At 37.8% G+C, this 20,029-nt stretch overlaps 1 protein-coding gene across 1 annotated transcript; it reads right to left on the reverse strand.

The window, feature by feature from the left end:
* Nucleotides 1-585: 585 nt before the first annotated feature.
* Nucleotides 586-19,697, reverse strand: capn7 (calpain 7). Its single transcript, XM_083545793.1, has 21 exons — nucleotides 19,267-19,697; nucleotides 17,951-18,059; nucleotides 16,509-16,666; nucleotides 15,988-16,055; nucleotides 12,054-12,254; nucleotides 11,875-11,961; nucleotides 11,602-11,728; nucleotides 11,395-11,480; nucleotides 9,884-9,977; nucleotides 9,488-9,634; nucleotides 9,121-9,227; nucleotides 8,857-8,977; nucleotides 8,303-8,447; nucleotides 8,116-8,215; nucleotides 5,618-5,753; nucleotides 5,462-5,537; nucleotides 4,947-5,092; nucleotides 4,529-4,591; nucleotides 4,311-4,441; nucleotides 2,184-2,276; nucleotides 586-1,435 (listed from the first exon to the last, which is right to left on the reverse strand). The coding sequence occupies exons 1-21, from the start codon at nucleotides 19,366-19,368 to the stop codon at nucleotides 1,291-1,293; spliced, it is 2,442 nt and encodes an 813-aa protein (XP_083401919.1). The 5' UTR covers nucleotides 19,369-19,697; the 3' UTR covers nucleotides 586-1,290.
* Nucleotides 19,698-20,029: the final 332 nt, after the last annotated feature.

The raw sequence follows: 20,029 nt of genomic DNA on the forward strand, positions 1-20,029 counted from the left end.
AAAAAAAAGGGTTTGTTTGCTATTTTCTACACCTAAACAATCTTCAGCCCACTCATTTCTTTGCAAAATTTAGCAGATGCCTGTATACCACTATGCAGTATCACCCAGAATAAAAAATGAGTGCCCATTTAAATCTAATTTCCCTTAAGGTTTTCCTCCTCAATCCATAGAGTTTTTCCCTAAATAGATCTAAACCTGAATTGAACAATGTTTAGGGAAATAAAATGAATTTCTGAATATTGGAGTTATTAGGAAAAGACTGAGGGGAAACCATATGAAGGATGACCTTTTTGTGTTTCTATCATTAACACAAGTTACAATTTTATGTTCAGGGTTTCTGCTTTTCAAAAGGGATACACATTTGTTTGTCATTAGTAAAACATTCATTTAATAGCAAATCTGGAACACACTGTTGGGGGGCAGTTCCTGTTTATAGGTTGCTACTGTTGTGCTCTAAACTGTTGCTCAATTTGATTCTCCAGTGAAGACAAGATCAAACAGCTGCAGCCTGCAGTTTAGTGAACAAAATGTATTTATCTACGAGACCTATATCAAACCTGCACAGATTTTAGAGGATGAAAATAATGTAAGCCTAAACCTTTTATTCCTTCAACTATAATAAGAGCATTTGAAGGATGCAACCCAATTCGATAAACATGGAAAACATTACTTAAATATAAAATATCTACTTTCTTTATATTAAGTTCCTCTCACCATCTACAGTAATAAAGTACATAACTGTACATATGAATTTGGCTTCAGTGTGATCAGAAAATAAAGCTGAGTACCACAAGTAGGTAGAAAACCCTTTCCTTCGCATAAACAATTTGTAAATCGTAGCAAATTAATCACGTGAACACGATTTTAATATGCAGATCGGGGCTATGATACTCACCTTCTTACACAATTAAATAGTGTTCCATCACAGCTAAGTTTCTAATGGATGAGTCCTATGTGTTTTAACATACATCAATGGTTTATTGCAGTCTCCTCAGTGGAATAAAAAATAAATATGTACCCATATGAACCCAAGCCATTTTAGTACATGATTTTGAAACGTGTCTTACTGGTTATTAGCTCACAAAGCATTGTACACCGACAACAAGAGCCAGGCTAACCAGAGGGTGCCAAGTAAACAGTTTGTGATGAGCTGTTTGACTACATACTGTGTCAAGAGAAGCAACCAATGAGAACATTGGGCATGTCCAAGAGTGGGAAACTGATTATAGTGAAGGCTTTATTCCTCAATCTTTTGTGGTGTAACAGCTATTTAAAGTGTCTACTGAGTTGTCACTGAAGCTGAGATACTCGAAGAGGAGTTGCACTGAAAAAATCAAGGAAAAAAGGGCCTTCTTGGTTTGGCAGGAAAGTGGTGGGGATGACATTGTAGATGCCTGCGGGGACATGGTCCAGCTCCATATAGCAGAAACCACACCTGGACAGAAAGTGAGAATAGGTTATGGTGCTACAGCTCTTTTATTTTTTATTCATTTGGTTTAATTCTGTTAAACACTAAGCCATGAATCTGACTTCAATAGCTCCCAAGCCTTGTTTTTCAGTCATTAATAAATATAAGGTTTCTGACCACAGTTTAAGCTGCAACATTTAATCAAATTAAGCTGGAGGGTGCAAACTGCAGGCAGAATCAGCAGATCCTTCATTCACCTTTCTATACACATTCCTGCCTGAGATCATACTTTGACAGTATAAAATATATGCATGTAAAACAATACATGTGTTTAGCAAATATCACACAAACAGGGCTAAACCTCCCTGTGTAGAATGTATTAACCTACATAACTAACCAATGTCTTAAGTATACTTGGTTATTCTTTCTTGTCTTGGTCAGTATGTTGCTGTCTAGCACTAGCTATTAACAAATTATTTATGACTGTAACTCTTCTGTTTGAAGTAAAATAGTCAGTGAATTTGGTCATGTTTCCTATGGTTCTCTACAGGGTGCTGAAATAACAGTGCATAGGCCTATCTAACATTTGTATATAGTATACTTTAATGAATAGCAGTGTGTTAAAGAGCTTTATTTTTTGGCATTTTCAGGCTCCATCAACATCAGTAATTCTCTTTCTGCTTTTTTTTTTTAATATGATACACAACAAAATGTTAGTGCTGAATCAGCCTACTACATGTACACATCTTTCAGTGTTTGAAAACCAGTGCATTACCTGTAATCTCCACTGCCCTTTTTTTGTGCGCCTGATGTCCCTGTGTCTCCTAGAGTAGACACGGTCAGGACCTCGAAACCCACACTATACTGCCTGTTGGAAAAAAGTCCAAGAAAACACAAACACTTTATCACTTTACTCCCACATCAGCATCATCTACTTTCATCTGCTCCCATAAGGGGTCACCACAGCGGATCATCCGTCTCCATACTACTCTGTCCTCTAAATCTGCCTCTTTTAAACCAACTACCTGCATGTCTTCCCTCACCACATCCATAAACCCCCTCTTTCCTTACTTCCTGGTGGCTCCATTCTCAGCATTCTCTCACCGATATACCCCATGTCCCTCCTCTGCACAACCCATCTCAATCGCACCTTTCTTACTTTTGTCCCAAAAAATTCCTACATGCGCTTTCCCTCTATCACACTCGTTTCTAATACTGTTCATCGTCGTCACTCCCAACGAAAACCTCAACATCTTCAGCTCTGCTACCTCCAGCTCCACCTCCTGTCTTTTACTCAATGGCACGGTCTCTAAACCATACAACATCGCAGGTCTCACCACAGTCCTATAAACTTTCCCTTTCACTTTTTCAGATACCCTTCTATCAAAAATCACTTCTGCCACTCTTCTCCACCCACTACACCCTGCCTGCACTCTTTTGTTCTGTCCATGTTTATTTGCTGGTGTGAGTCTAGTCTTCTTGACGCCTTTGGAACACATTACAATTTCTGCTTGTTACACAACTACACTTGACTATTAAAAGCAATAACTACTTTAACCTCTTGTCTAATATTTTTGTCCAAACAACCTGCAACAACTAAATGGTTATTTTTTCCTACACTCCCCTAGGCCTAGCCAAGGTGCGAACGTAACAAGCTTGTTACGTGTCTGTTCTATTTTTCTACTTTTCCCCTACCCCCTTGTGTTTGCTCTGTCTTTGGCTCTCTACCAAAATATAGGTAGAGTCACCTGTTAATGGAGGCCTGGGGAAAAAAAAGGACCAATAAAGAGCAAGAGCAAGAGCCTGACCAGAGGAGGCAGAGCCTACAGCTCAAAAGCAGCCACCTGATGCCCTGCCCTGCTAGTTGCCATGTTATACTAGCTCACCTGTTATACTAGCTTACCTGGTTTGAGAACAGGTAAGAGCGTGCGTGCACCTACATTCCACCACATAGGTATCACCATTGTTTAGACACCCTAGGTTAGAGGGCAGGTGCCATCCTTTGTATTTTTCTGATAGCATAGCCTAGTGTAGTCAGCTGGTCTGTTGCTGTTCGTTAGTCAGCTTTAGCTTCCAAAATACAGTCTAGAGTAGTTCTCTTGCCGGTGTGAGTCTCTAGTCTCTAGTCTTCTTGACACCTTTGGAACACAATGAAATGTCTGCTTGTTATGTTCCCACCTTGGCTAGAAGAAAAAAAATCACAGACACATAACACTCCTCTAACATACTCTTTATTACTTTGCATTGTTGACCCCAGGTACCTAAATTCATCCACCTTCACCATCTCTTCTCCCTGCAACCTCACCACTCAACTGCCCTCCCTCTCATTCATACACATGTACTCTGTCTTACTCCTACTGACTTTCATTACACTTCTCTCCAGCGCGTACCTTCACCTCTCCAGGCTCTTCTCAACCTGCTCCACACTCTCACCACAAATGACTATCATCCGCAAACATCATAGTCCACAGAGACGCCTGTCGGAACTCGTCAGTCAACCTGTCCATCACCACTGCAAACAGAAAAGGGCTCAGAGCCGATCCTTGATGCAGTCCCACCTCCACCTTGAGCCATTCTGTCGTTCTTAATGCACACTTCACTGTTGTCACAATGTCCTGCACCACCCTCACATACTTCTCTGACACACCTTCCTCATACAATACCAACTTCACTCCCACATATGTAAGAAATTATAGATGAGATTATAAACTGGTGCAGACAATTTAGAAAAAAAATAAAAATAAATAAATAAATCAGCACCTTAAAAGCACAATCATTTAAAACACTTGTTTATCAGGAATATCTTTTATACTTAATATAACAGTAAAACGATGATGTAAAAAAAAAGTTTGAATTAAGATGTGCCCTCCAATCTAGAATTAATTAAATAAAATAGTCTCACCTGGAGCCTCTGAGCTCAATGAGCAGTGGCCCAGATTTTTCCAGGTTGAACTGGTAGATTGGGTTATGCTTGTAGGTGTCCTTATAGTTGCCACAGCCTCCTGCACTGATCCCTTTCCACTGGCCATTTATCTTTTAGAACAATTTTTAGGAATATTCTCAATAAAGCAAGCAAAATAATACAACCACATTCATAGATTATGATACAAACTTGCTTACCCTTTTTGTGTGGGAGAACGGTGATGAAATTTTGGAGAAATTAAACTTGCACACTGAGTAGACCTGGTAGGGAAAAGAGTAAATTCACACTAATGAATATTGGATCAACTCCTATATTGCACACATCCTATTATAATTCATCTCTGCAGAATAAGATTCGATACTGTACTGTATTATTTGCAGAAATGTATTCAAAATTACATGGCATGACCTCATGGAGTCCTCAGAAATTTAATAAAAAACATAATATAAAGAGCTCAGAAACAGGTATGTGAATATGTTTTCATAATTCTAAATAAAAAAAATTGGGTAAAGTAAGTAAAGCAGTAAAGGAGTTTTCATGTTGTAAATGTCAGTGCTGTTTTCTCTGTAGCTTCTCGCTCACAAGCTAAAATATGAAAAACAATGACAGAATTACCCTTAATGTGTAGTTGATGGTATTTTGCTTCTCGTATTGAGACACAACCAGTGTAAATGTGTTAGTTCCTGGACTGGTCAGTTTAATCTTGGTTAGGTAATGTGGGCTATTGATTCTGATGCCATCAATATAAGGGGGAGGGTCACCTATAAGAGACACAGAGAGAACAATGAATGCACATATATGGCAGCCAATTAATATATCTACCTTCTCACAACTTTGAGTTTAAGGTTATAACTATGGTTACAAACCCATAGTTTTGGTTCTACAAATCAACTGGCTGTCTGATCATCAAACTAAGTGTGAACACTTGGTGTGAACAAAACAGGCTGATGGTATAAGGAATGTCTTCAGATCACAGATCATTTTTAGATGAAAAAAAAAAAAGATTTCACACTACACTCTATACAACAGTTTATAATAATTTGGAAATAATCTAAAGCTGTATTTAATGCACGATAAAATACGTAACGCGCACATTTGTTTCATGATTTCTTCATTTGTAAGATACTTACTTGGATAATAAACCTTCCTGCCGTCATTCTTGTAAACCACCAAAGTGATGAACTCCCGGTTTTGAGCAAAGTCATCCTTAAGAAAGAAAATAAAATAGAGTGTTAATATTACTTCATACATTGCAAATGAAAAATAACATCTTTGGCCAACTATACCTTGTCTGTGATGTGTCTTGTTAGCAGCACCCACACTGCAGCTCCACCCTGTGGACACTGCACCTCTAGCTTGTACTGAGGGTTATTAGCCAAACTATATACATCTTTCACTGGACCCTGTTTTCCATCCCAGCTACTGCAAAAGGCAAATCACAGTACATAAGCAATTATTATTTCAACCCTCTTCACTCACAATTCCAAAACTCTTTGTCCTTCAGATCAATGCATATTTCACTGATTTGAAGTGTTCAAATGCACACACCCTTCCCTCATGATTACATTGTTAACCTGAGAAACGCCTGAGATGTCCTGTATAATAACAGGTGTTTCTTATGACAAGACCATTTTTTTAAATATATTTTCAGGCAGAATTTTGCTTAACAAACAGCTACTTGCACAAACTCTTCTTTTCCATGTTCTGCACCCTCAAACTGAATAAAATGAAAGCAAGCTCAGCTGAATCCTCTGCATGCTATTATTATACAACCTTTGTCATGGCCACTAAGAATTCTTAAATACGTTTCCATATGCTGCATACTATAACACAATAAATAATAATTCGTGTACAGGTACCATGTATCTGCAGATAAGGGAAACCGTTTATTAAAATACTGCAATAAAATAAGAGGTGTGCGGTAACTAAGATTTTAAAACAAGAATTTGTCACTCGTATATACAATCCTAAAAAAAAAAAAAAAAAAGATAAACAACATTGGTGTTCATCGAGAGCACATACATGCTTTAAAGCCTTGACTTCCAATCCTCTCTTACTCAATACAAACATTCATCCCCCCCCAAAAAAAAAAAAACCCAGGCAGACAGGAAAAGGCAGTGTTTAATTTCAGAATAAACAATCTAACAAAGTCTCATCTGGCGATTAAATGGCCTGAGTACCTTGGAACGATCAACACAAGCAACCGTATTCATTACTCTTCATTTATTACAAGAGAAACATTTCCTTCAACTTGGTTTTCTTTGCAAACATCCTGCTATGATCAAAGCATCCATTATCCAAGAGTAGAAGCACTGCAGATTATCAGACACGCATACATGCACAAACTGTTGCAAACTGTTAGTTGAGATAAGCATTGTTTTTAATCATAGGGAAAAGGGGTACTGTTGCCATCCTTTCTTTTCTAATTCTTTTCTTTGCATGTGATCTCACTCTAGGGCTGCAACTAATGATTATTTTGCTAATCGATTAATTAGACTGGTATTTACATTTATTTTAAAGCTTAATATTGCTGCTTGTTGAGGCGTGCATCCTTTGAACAAATTCCCCTTATGCGTTCTTTTTTTTTTTTTTTTTTTTTTACAGAAACAAAGTAATAATTTAGTAACCGAGTATTCTACCAATTATTCTAACAATTAATCGAGTGATCGGATAAGAAGTGCTTTTTCTTTATTACAGAGCAATACTAAAAATACAAGAGAAAATAAGACAGGTCCCTTAAAATGAACACACATGTTTCCATACTAGAAAGATTTACATTTCTATTGCTGAATTTGGACACAAGAATATCTGTGAAAACAAAATTTAATTGCCATATTACATCAAATTGTAAATACAAATATATACATAAAAAAACAACAACAACAAAAAATAACTCATAAGATCCAGATTCTGATTTTAGATTTAGTGTTTGTTTGCACCATTTTTATTGAATCCGCCCATGATTTAAACAAGCTGATGCTCGTGAGTCATGCCAAAACAAATCCAGTGTGACTGTCCTGAAGTTAGCAAACATACAGTTTACACAATAGCACTTCTCTAACTATACCGTTTTTACATGATGAAGATTATACAGTTTTGCTTACCATGCTGATGTTTCATCCATGCCTACAGTATGTTTCTTTTCATGTGCTTGTGTCATACAGTCTTCTTTATTGCGTTTAATAAAAAATGCTTCCATGCATTGGATGACTTGTGATACACTTTTAACTGCTGCTGGTTGAACCGTACTCTGCACTATTTTGCAAGCATGTTGTTTTGCCATCACGTTAACCCAAAACTTGAGCAGCCCAACTAATCGTAACGCCAATCGTTGACAACAGATATCACTATTAATTATTATCGTTTTTATCAATAAGTTGTTGCAGCCCTACCTCACTCTATGCTTGGTAATATAGTAATTCTTCTCAGTGAGACCCATTATGTTGAGGATGAATAAGATCTCCATAACCCCCACTACATTTCTCTTCATATTGTTTTCTTTGTTTAAGAATACCAGTACGTCTTCTATTGTATTTTACATGGTTATTAATTTTTATAAGCTCATATTTTGCTTGTATGTAGCTTGAAAATATTGTTGGCTTCCTCTAATAACAGACCTATTTTCCATGCACCTGTATATATTCTGACATACTTGCACAGTGTCAAAATCACTGATCAACAACAGAATGGTATTTTGAATGGATCGAATTTCTCGACTTTAGCATGGCATGTCAGAATGACTATTTGAGATGTTAGACTGGTAAAAAAAAAATAAAAGACTGACCTGTGTATGCAGGAGGACTCTCTGAACAAAGCAGGATTCCAGCTCAGGTAGATGACATCATAGTATTGACATAAATCTTCCCAGATGATCCAGAACACACCTTGAATAAGGCTCACAAGTTAGCTTACACAGGTCTTGAAGGTCTTTCTGTTTTACAGTGTTTAAAGACTACATATTTATTCCTCACCATTATCAAATTTTTGTGCAGTTTTGGGGTCAAACTTGAGGTACTTCAGTAGATCTGGTGTCCAGTTCTTTTCATCACGCTCACTGTAGCGGCCCTTCCATCTAAGATGGCTCCAAGGATTCTTCAGCTGCAGGAAACGCTTCCCCTGGTGCCCATGACAAACAGAATAAATATTTCTGGACACCTCTATGCAAGTATGTATGTGATAAATAATACATCTAAAGAACAGTCTGGATTTAAATATATATATATATATATATATATATATATATATATATATATACACACATATACACACACATACACACACATACACACACACACACACACACACACACACACACACACACACACACACACATATACATACATATACACTCCTTTTCTTTTTACCCCTGTTTTTTTTTTGTTAACTTCAGTTTAATCTTGGTTAGATCATACATAGTAAAGTTTCTATTTAAGTTCTATACGTTTCTTAAGTTTCTACACATACACTTTAAGTATACATTTGACCCAATAAAAGTCATAAATATATGGTTAGAAGTGCAACTGACCTTGTATTCCCGAATGTCTAACACAGCATAGGCATGTGTGGGTACTAATCCCCACCTCTCCCCTTCCTCCTCTGTCATTACACCAGTGGCTACTGTGATTAGGACATCTCCTTTGTGAAACCTGTTAATGGAAATCCACAGAGGCGATGAATGTCAGAAGTGATGCCAAAATGCACCCAGCTAAACAAATAGAGCCTTTGACCAGTGTCATGAACACTTCAAGAAGTATATGTTTGCTTAGTTTTTAAATGCATGTGTGTTCACCTTTGGTAAAGCATGCGAAAGCTGTCATCCTTACTAAAGGACTGATTGTCTGAGTGCATAGCAATGCGTTCTGGAATCCAGCCTGTCAGTGCATGCAGGTCAATATTCTACAAAGGATAAAATAAATGATTACACAAACAAAATCATGATTAAAAAAAATAATTTTAATCAGGGAAAATTCATAAATCTGTGTAAGACTGGATGAAATTGTATTTCTCTGCATAATGTTATACATTTAATATATCATTTTTCTAGACCTTTTTTATGTGTATTTCTATTATACATTAAGTATACATAAATAGTTGAATAGAAATATATTCATGTTGATGACCTGTGTATTAATATTTAGGTTGTAGTCTACACTTACAGAGTTGGAGCCAGGGAAATCATATCCACCCATAACCTTCATGTAGGCTTTCTCTATAAGGGAAACCCACAACTCATTTCGGTTACTCGAGTAGGAGCAGAGCAGCTCACCATTGCGGTCCACTGGGAGGAAATCATCAATAATTACCTTAACAGGAAACATTAAAAGAGAACTTTGTCAGTAGCAAGTAATCAGTTTGACATGTTACAAATCACAGGTTTATATTAATGAGGCTCATTCTAATACACCATTGTTTCTATAATAACAGGTAATTCACAGGCACATGCATTGCAAAGATTTACATAATATAACATTTGATTTGGACCACACGCAACCATCTAGCAGCCCTGTTATTGGTTATATTTGTACAAAAATGAGTCAACCTCATATTTTTACCTTTCTAGGGACCCCATTGATGTGTAGTTTCACCATGTATTTACCACATGGGTTATACTCTGGCTCACCTCTTCTATTCTGAGGATATATGATGCTGTAGAACAGAAACATATGGCGACAATATTTATCAGTGCATTTAGTGTTTGCAAAATTGGCTGTGTAAACAGCTATAATTGTGGAAAAGTAAAATACGCAACACTGTTAAGATATTATCTGTGGAAAACATGCAACTATACAGTGGGGGAAACCTTTTTTTTGATCCCCTGCTGATTTTGTGGGTTTACCCCCTTTCAAAGAAATGAACAGTCTAGAATTTCTATTGTAGGTTTATTTTAACAGAGAGAGACAGAATACAATTCCTGTCCCTTTAGGAAAGAACCCCTAATATTGACTCGTTATGTGTATAAAAGACACCAGCCACAGAATCAACTTCTTCCATTCAAACCACCACCATGGAAAAGACCAAAGAGCTGTCAAAGGACGCTATGGACAGGTTTGTAGACCTGCACAAGGCTGGAATGGGCTACAAGACCATCAGATTGTTGTCTTGGACATATGTTTTTGGTCATTGCCATGCTCGAAGATCCGTCCATATCCCATCTTAAATGTTCTAGCTGAGGTCAGGAGGGTCTCATCCAAGATTATTTAGTGCATGTGGTTAAGTCTTCCTGTACACTTAGTTGAAAAACAGCCCAAAAGCAGAATGTTTCCTCCTCTATGTTTGACAGTGGGGATGGTGTTCTTGGGGTCATATTCTGCATTTCTCTGCCTCCAAACACGGCGAGTCGAGTTGATGCCAAAGAGCTCAATTTTGGTCTCATCTGTCCACATCACATTCTCCCAAGCCTTCTCTGAATCATTCAGGTGGCAAACTTCAGACAGGCCTGTTCATGTACAGTCTTGAGCAGCAAGACTTTGGTGTGATACCAATGGTTTTCTTGGTGACTGTGGTTTCAGCTCCCTTGATATCATTAGCGAGCTTCTCCCGTGTAACTCTGAGCTGATCCCTCACCTTTCTCAGAATCATCCTTACCCCATGAGGTGAGATTTTGCATTGAGCTCCAGATCTAGGGCAATTGACCGATCTTGTATTGCTTCTATTTTCGACAGTGGTCTCTTTCTCACCAAGCTTCTTGCTCATGGTCTTGTAGCCCATTCCAGGGTTGTGCAGGTCTATAATCTTGTCCCTGACGTCCTTCGGTCTTGGTCTTGCCCAAAGTGGTGGAGAGGTTTGAATGAATGAGTTTGATTCTGTGACTGATGTCTTTTATACACATAAGTTGATATTAGGAGTGCTTTCCTAAAGGGACAGGACTAATTTGTGTGTGTGGGAATTAGAATTCTTGCTAATTGGTAGGGGATCAAATACAAATTAATTTATAACCTTTCTTAAATGTTTTTCTCTGTTAAAATAAACCTACCACAAATATTCTAGACTGTAAATTCTTTTCTAAGGGGTGAACTTACAAAAAGATCAAACAATTATTTCCCCCCACTGTATGCGTAATTACCTCGTGATTAACTTCTTGCCAAAGCGTCTCTCATATGCTGCACTGATGGCCAAAGAGGCAACAAATGAACAATCTGAAACCACAGTCTGCAGGAGCAACAAAAAAAACGTTAAAATTAACACCTGTTTATAGCTGCTTTTATGTTTGCATTACACCAAAAGTACCATGATAAGTGTTAAGGTTCAGGAGTGCAAGAAACCATCATACCTGTTTGATGCTGAAGCTGGATACGGTGAAAATCATAGTGGGATTGTTGCAAATGTCATCAGGTCGCACCCAGCGACTGAAGATGGCCGTTTGTTTAGGAGCTAAGGCCAGCTTTCCACATTTATCCCTGCAGATTATTGTAAATTGTGGTATAAACTTTTTATTTTTTTAACTAAAGCTTGACAAAGAAAATTTTTAACAGGTAAAAAAAAAAAAGAGCACATTTATCAAATGTTTAGCAATATACACAAGGGTATATCAGTAAGTACTTACGAGAAAGGAACAGGAAAGGCAAAGCGTTCCCTTAAGTCAACAGCCATGAAGGGCACATATTCAATTCCATTTATCTTGGAAGTCTTTCTGCAATAGACCAAACAAAATATGTACCAGAAAATGTCAGTGGGAATAGATCATGATTTAAATTGATTGAGATGAGCTCCAGATGTTGTTACCTGAGTACTTCTATTTCCTCCTGTGTGTATCGTTGGCCCTGTGGCTCACTAGACTGTACTGCTCGCATTGGCTGTGGCTCGTCATGGAGGGAGAAATCTGGACCCAGGGGTAGGTACTGCTTCACAGGAGCTTTAACAGTGGAGGAATTGGGCCGTTCCTGAGGTGTGTTTTTCGAAAGGGAATCCTTTAGTCCCTCTGCCCTGAAGTATACAAATGTCATGAAAGAACTTAAAGAGAAGTTTTGGTAAAATTTAATTAATAGCAAAGCAACACATAAGACAGACATAAACCAATCAGCCATAACATTAAATCCACTGAAGGTGACATAAATAACATTGATTATCTTGATACAATGGCATCTGTTAAGGGATAGATTATACAGTGAGGAAAATAAGTATTTGAACACCCTGCTATTTTGCAAGTTCTCCCACTTAGAAATCATGGAGGGGTCTGAAATTGTCATCGTAGGTGCATGTCCATGGTAAGAGACATAATCTAAAAAAAAAAATCCAGAAATCACAATATATGATTTTTAAACTATTTATTTGTATGGTACAGCTGCAAATAAGTATTTGAACACCTGTCTATCAGCTAGAATTCTGACCCTCAAAGACCTGTAAGTCTCTCTTTAAAATGTCCACCTCCACTACATTTATTATCCTAAATAAGATGCACCTGTTTGAGGTCGTTAGCTGCATAAAGACACCTGTCCACCCCATACAATCAGTAAGAATCCAACTACTAACATGGCCAAGACCAAAGAGCTGTCCAAAGACACTAGAGACAAAAATGTACACCTCCACAAGGCTGGAAAGGGCTACAGGGAAATTGCCAAGCAGCTTGGTAAAAAAAGTTCCACTGTTGGAGCAATCATTAGAAAATGGAAGAAGCTAAACATGACTGTCAATCTCCCTCGGACTGGGGCTCCATGCAAGATCTTACTTCCTGGGGTCTCAATGATCCTAAGAAAGGTGAGAAATCAGCCCAGAACTACACGGGAGGAGCTGGTCAATGACCTGAAAAGAGCTGAGACCACCGTTTCCAAGGTTACTGTTGGTAATACACTAAGACGTCATAGTTTGAAATCATGCATGGCACGGAAGGTTCCCCTGCTTAAACCAGCACATGTCCAGGCACGTCTTAAGTTTGCCAATGACCATTTGGATGATCCAGAGGAGTCATGGGAGAAAGTCATGTGGTCAGATGAGACCAAAATAGAACTTTTGGGTCATAATTCCACTAAACGTTTTTGAAGGAAGAAGAATGATGAGTACCATCCCAAGAACACCATCCCTACTGTGAAGCATGGGGGTGGTAGCATCATGCTTTGGGGGTGTTTTTCTGCACATGGGACAGGGCGACTGCACTGTATTAAGGAGAGGATGACCGGGGCCTTGTATTGCGAGATTTTGGGGAGCAACCTCAGCACTTCCCTCAGTTAGAGCATTAAAGATGGGTCGATGCTGGGTCTTCCAACATGACAATGACCCGAAGCACACAGCCAGGATAACCAAGGAATGGCTCTGTAAGAAGCATATCAAGGTTCTGGCGTGGCCTAGCCAGTCTCCAGACCTAAACCCAATAGAGAATCTTTTCTCCGTGTTTCTCAGCGACAGGCCAGAAACCGGACTGATCTAAAGAAGATCTGTGTGGAGGAGTGGGCCAAAATCCCTCCTGCAGTGTGTGCAAACCTGGTGAAAAACTACAGGAAACATTTGACCTCTATAATTGCAAACAAAGGCTACTGTACCAAATATTAGCATTGACTTTCTCAGGTGTTCAAATACTTATTTGCAGCTGTATCAAACAAATAAATAGTTATAAAATCATACATTGTGATTTCTGGATTTTTTTTTAGATTATGTCTCTCACAGTGGACATGCACATACGATGACAATTTCAGACCCCTCCATGGTTTCTAAGTGGGAGAACTTGCAAAATAGCAGGGTGTTCAAATACTTATTTTCCTCACTGTATTAGGCAGCAAGCAAATGGTCAGTTTATGTATTGAAAACAGCAAAAAGATAAGCAAAGATTTTAGTGTCTTTGGCAAGGGCCAAATTGTGATAGCTAGACAATTGGGTTGGATCATCTCCAAAATGGCAGGTATTGTGGGGTATTAATTTGCTGCGTGTCAGACCGCGTAGCGTCAAACCAGTCAGAGTGCCCGTTTTAACCCCTGCCCACCCCTGCAATTGGCACATGAGCATCCGAACAGAAGCACAAATTAACAGAAAAAGTTGGCCTGAACTGATGAACCATGAATTCTTCATGTGGATGAGGATGAGGTGGTGCTCTATGGGGAAAATGACAAACAAGCAAAGGCAGTATGATGCCCTGGCCAATATGCAGCTGGGAAACCTTGGGCTGCAGCGTTCATTTAGATACTTTAAAACATACCTCTTACCCACACTATTTTTGCTCTCTCTCTCTCTCTCTCTCTCTCTCTCTCTCTCTCTTTCTCACTCACTCACTCACTCACTCACTCACTCACATACATACATACATACATACATACATACATACATACATATACATACATGACACCTTAACTCTGGACTGTCACTTTAACTCTGGACTTGCACAGCAGTGTCACTTTATGATACACTACACTGAACATGGACAATTTAAGGACAAATCACACAAAATTACTTTAATCTGTACTCTGTCAATATCTGCCATACACATCCATCCCTTTCTGTGCAATTAGTGTGTGTGTGTGTGTGTGTGTGTGTGTGTGTGTGTGTGTGTGTATTATATATACATACACACAGTATATATATATACACATCCTGCTATTTTGCAAGTTCTCCCACTTAGAAATCATGGAGGGGTCTGAAATTGTCATCGTAGGTGCATATCCACTGCGAGAGACATAATCTAACCTGACTGATCTAGAGAAGATCTGTGTGGAGCAGTGGGCCGAAATCCCTCCTGCAGTGTGTGTAAACCTGGTGAAAAACTACAGGAAACGTTTGACCTCTGTAATTGCAAACAAAGGCTCCTGTACCAAATATTAACATTGACTTTATCAGGTGTTCAAATACTTATTTGCAGCTGTATCATACAAAAAAAATAGTAAAAAAATCATACATTGTGATTTCTGGATTTTTTTTTTAGATTATGTCTCTCACAGTGGATATGCACCTACGATGACAATTTCAGACCCCTCCATGATTTCTAAGTGGGAGAACTTGCAAAATAGTAGGGTGTTCAAATACTTATTTTCCTCACTGTATATATATATATATATATATATATATATATATATATATATATATATATATATATATATATATATATATATATATTATATTATATATATATATATATATATATATATATATATATATATATATATATATATATATATATATATATATATACACACTTTTTTTTTTAAATACTTTTTCATGTTTAAATGTTGGACAGTCGTAAAAAGCATTTCACTGCATGTCATGTATGAAGGTGTATGTTACAAATCAAATTTGAATTTGAAATAACAATATTCCCTTATGACAGTGGCCTGCAGCAGGCTCAAGGCCACTATCATGATACAAAAAATGTTTAGGAATGGTTTGAAGACAAAGTGTTAAAGCTGTTAATTTAAATCTCCAATACCTCGATCTGACTGAGCATGGGACGTATTGTTCACACAATTCTAACCCATGAAGGTCTCACCTCGCAACTCCTGGGACACAAAGTATTTGCTGCTAACTACTTGGTGCTAGATATTGTACTTGGTGCACAATTTCATAGGTCTTGTGGAGTCCATGCCTCAAGGAGACAGAGAGGGTTTGAAAGCAAAACAGTGATTTATTCAGCAGTAGACTGTTGGTTTTAATGTTATGGCTGACAGAAGTGTAGTATTGTGTTAAATATTTAGAATTTCTTTGGCATGAGGGTGGCGTGTTTCCAGTCTATGCAGTTTACCTGTCCAATGCCTGGCGAGCTAGCTGCTTCAGTTTGCCCTGCAGCGCTTGATCTGTAGTCTCATTGGACTGTAGGACAGATAGGCAAGAGAGTTAAGAGTGTACTAGGGAAAAATTACAATTGCTTCCTGTAGTTGCCTGCACCAGACAAAAAAAAAACTGAAAGCTCTTCAAACACTGCTTTATACAACAAGCAAGACATGCATCAATACTATTTCCTCTTACCAAGGTAGTGAAAAAAACTTCTGCTAGCTGTGTGAATGCCTAAATCAGAAATAATGAAGACACACCTTCAAAAAATACTTGCTATAAAGCTAAATATGTACATTAAATTTTTTGCAAAAGTAACTTTTTGTTCATATTTTCATGTATTCTGATACTGTACCCTTTATTTAATTTGTGCTCCCATGAGGATATGTTTTCCTTGGACTCTACGAAGCACTTCTGTAAGACGTTCCACCAAATACCTTAAACGTGAAATGTAAATCTAAATACGTTTGGTGTCTGTAGGACAGAACTCACTGTTTGTATGCACAGTTCCACAGCCTGAGTGTACAGCTCAATGGCTTCATCAGCGGTGCCATTCTCATCCTCCTCAAAAGCCTGAGTTACCAGAAAATATGAACGCTCCAGATCCAGCTGATGCTTGGTCTTTAAAGGGTCACTGCTCTGAGCTTGAACTGGAGAGGGGAAAAAATAAAAATAATATATATTTTTTTTCTTTTTTTTTTTTTTCTTTTAAATAATCATCAGTCATATAATTATTTACATAGAAATATATACACAGCTACCCAAAGGGAAAAAAAAATCAAATATTTTCCCAGTGTATATGTTAAGTCGTTCTATTCTGCTACACCTTTAAAAAACACTCCACTTGTATTTAATAACATATTAACTAAAAACATAAGGGTCTGTCTAGAGCTTGCTGATTAGATGATTCAAAAATCAAATCTGACCTATCATCATCTTAAATAAATTAGAGAATTAATATTTGGATGCAGAATGAATGCCACGTCATAAATATTCCACCCTTTCAAACAAGTGAAGCGTTAATTATGGACCTGACGTGCCTGTCAAAAGTTTATAAACACCTAGTATTTATCATTTTTGAGAGACACATGCATGTTCTTTTCGGTCTGATGATATTTTCTCTCGTGTTTGTTCTATTATAGCGCCAAAAATGTCAAATTTGAACTCATCTGTCCAGCTATTCACCTGGTCAATTCTTGTGTGTTAAAAGAACGTGAAAATAAAGAACTTGCACGTGTTTCAAAACGATAAACGACTAGACGTCTCCAAACTTTTGACAGGCTCTGTAAGTGTGCTTATATATTATTAACAGCTTGACTTGTTATTTTAATATGCACTAGCTGGCTTGTGCAGGTCCACACCCATCGGTTTCTTTTGTGTTGAATATACTTTAATGGATAAAGGAAATGGCATTTTACACGTGTGCAACCTCAACAACAGGGTACTGAGAGCAAACAAAATACTATGTAAATCTACCAAGAATCTACTGAGAATTAATTCGCAATTATTCTAAGCATTCTTTGAAAATGTATTAAAAAAAAAAAAAAAAAACAAGCTGATGAAATGGAGTGATTTTTGGTTAGAAATATTCATCTCCTACAGTTTTTAGCCATTTTCCAAGTATTGTGTGTAATGTTTTAATGTTTTCTTATCACCACATGAAATAGGTAGAAAGTGGAGTTATCTTAGTCATTGTAGTAACAGGGCATAAGCACACGCCTACACTTTATTACAAACATGATGACATAGTTCCATGATGATGTGCACTCTCAGCTGGTCACACCCAGACCTAAACTGGCCTCAGTAACCATAAATAGAGCATGACTTTCAGAAAGTACGAGTCTTTCCTTCTCAGTAAAGCAGAAAAATAAGCTAGAGCACTGGATGCACTGGATACACACCTAAATACATCCCGCTATTCCTGAAAAACTCACCAGCATTAAGAAGGGTCTGTACTCGGTCCAGGTACTCGTTTACCTTTCCCTGAATGTTTTCCAGCTTGGACCCAGCCATATCAGCGTAGATAAGAGCTTGGGCTGCCTCCTAATGAACCAGATATTTAATAATTATTACAAATTAAAACAACAATTTCTTTCATTTAGCATGACAGGTACAGATTTTTTGGACAACGTTTAAAATACATATTATCAGGATTGCAAATGCTCAGCCATTTCATTTGATATATCTGTTTTATCTCAAGTTCATCTGCCTCCTTCAAACCAACTACCTGCATGTCTTCCCTCACCACATCCATAAACCTCCTCCTTGGCCTTCCTCTTTTCCTCCTTCCTGGTGGCTCCATCCTCAGCATTAAAGATAAAGAAAAGAAATGTTCCTCTGTTCTACATTTTTCTGGTATGATTTGCAAAGTATATAAAGTTATTCTTGCCAATTGCCTGTTACTGTATTTTAGTACAATTTTCCAGAATCTGTTCTATATCAAAGTATTTTTATTTTGGGGAACGTTCACGTCAAAACATTTGAATGTGTAATACCTACCTTTCGCAACACTATATTTTAGAAAAACATGTCTTTCCTTGCTATGTAGAACTGAATGCATAAGTTGCGCTAAACGATAACTAAGTCTTTCCTTGTGATGCCGAGGCAAACGGAAGATTCATTCCATTAAAAAGTGAGTACTTTTTGTCATTTTGCTCAAAAAGAAATGTTAAAGGGTACTTTTACCGATTTATTTTCACAGCATATTTGTAATCTTACTCAAGTAACCGAATGATGAACTTCATCCACCAATACCTTTCCCTAATGATGTGATCCAACATCCATCCATTTGGCACGAAAGCTCACTGAAGAGTTTAAATGACTATTAAAATGGTGACTGAGCTTCACAGTCCACAGATCAAATCATCAATTATAACAATTATAGGAGATTTATTATTTTTTAGCAATGAATTAGTTTCCCACCAATTGAACACCATCTGGGGGAATATCTTGAGGAAAAAAGTGTTCATCTTTCAGATGCACTTCTATAGACTGTATACTGAAGAGTATTGAAGCTGCACTGGGGTTTTTTTTTTTTGAGCAACAGCTTACTTAGACACATTTTTCCTGTTTTAATCTGCCATGTTTTACATCTTGATCTTTTTTTTTTTTTTATCTAACCTGAATAAAAGGTTAAAGTGGGAAGTCGTGGTTTGGAGTGTGTTTTAGTTTCACAACATATGAATACATTCAGCTGGCTCAGCTCATATGTTGACTTTCGTTGGCACTGAAATGAAAGCATGTAGCTTACCCTGTAAAAGAATATAGCTTCATCGTATTTCCCTTTCTGATCATGTATCACCGCTGATTTGGCAAATTTCACAGCGTCCACCTCCAGCGCACTACAATCCATCCTGAACACAGAGAGTCCACAGAGAGTCCACAGAGCTCAGCAGCAGTGCCACCACTCTGATTAGCTACTGCTTCATTGTTGCTAGCTTTGAGACTTAACCGCTACAAACAGGGCTTTCCAGAGCTGAAATTCCTCTTTAAGCGATTTTAAGTCACGAAAATACAGCAGGTCGTTAGGGGTTTAAAAAACATCCGGTCAAAATGCGTACAATTATTTGCCGGAGTATCAGAAACTTCCTAGCACCGCTCACAACAACAACAAATCCCCAAAACATTCCGCCTGGTAGGCGTTTCTCGGAGCTGTAAGCGTACGCCATTGGCTGCGTCTCAAATGCACTATTACTCCCTAAACAAGTGCACTACATAGGACACAAAATCGAGATTTGTACGGCAGGGCGTCGTGCACTACAGATATATGATGGATCTATTTGGAACGTGACTCATAGAGCGGTAGCTTGCTGACATGCCCGACGTCATGGGGAAATCCACGCTGTCACAGATTGCTACTACACAGATCCTACTACCCAGAATGCATTTGATATTTCTTTTTTTTTTAATGATTAATAAATATTCATTTAATTTTCGTGCTCATGTGAACCACTGAAACACTGAGGAATTAATACATCCAAACTGATAATAAGATTCAAGTCTAGTCTCGAAGT

This window comes from Silurus aristotelis, assembly GCF_946808225.1.
Source record: "Silurus aristotelis genome assembly, chromosome: 1".
Taxonomy (NCBI): domain Eukaryota; kingdom Metazoa; phylum Chordata; class Actinopteri; order Siluriformes; family Siluridae; genus Silurus; species Silurus aristotelis.

What these genes read in the sequence shown, in the direction of transcription:
- capn7 (XM_083545793.1), bottom strand. Translation starts at nt 19,368, where the DNA reads ATGGATTGTAGTGCGCTGGAGGTGGACGCTGTGAAATTTGCCAAATCA. An exon ending in ACAGACCCTTCTTAATGCTG is followed by an intron (nt 16,667 to 17,950) that starts GTGAGTTTTTCA and finishes TCCCCTCTCCAG; the next exon opens with TTCAAGCTCAGAGCAGTGAC. An exon ending in CGTTCTCCCACACAAAAAGG is followed by an intron (nt 4,442 to 4,528) that starts GTAAGCAAGTTT and finishes TTGTTCTAAAAG; the next exon opens with ATAAATGGCCAGTGGAAAGG.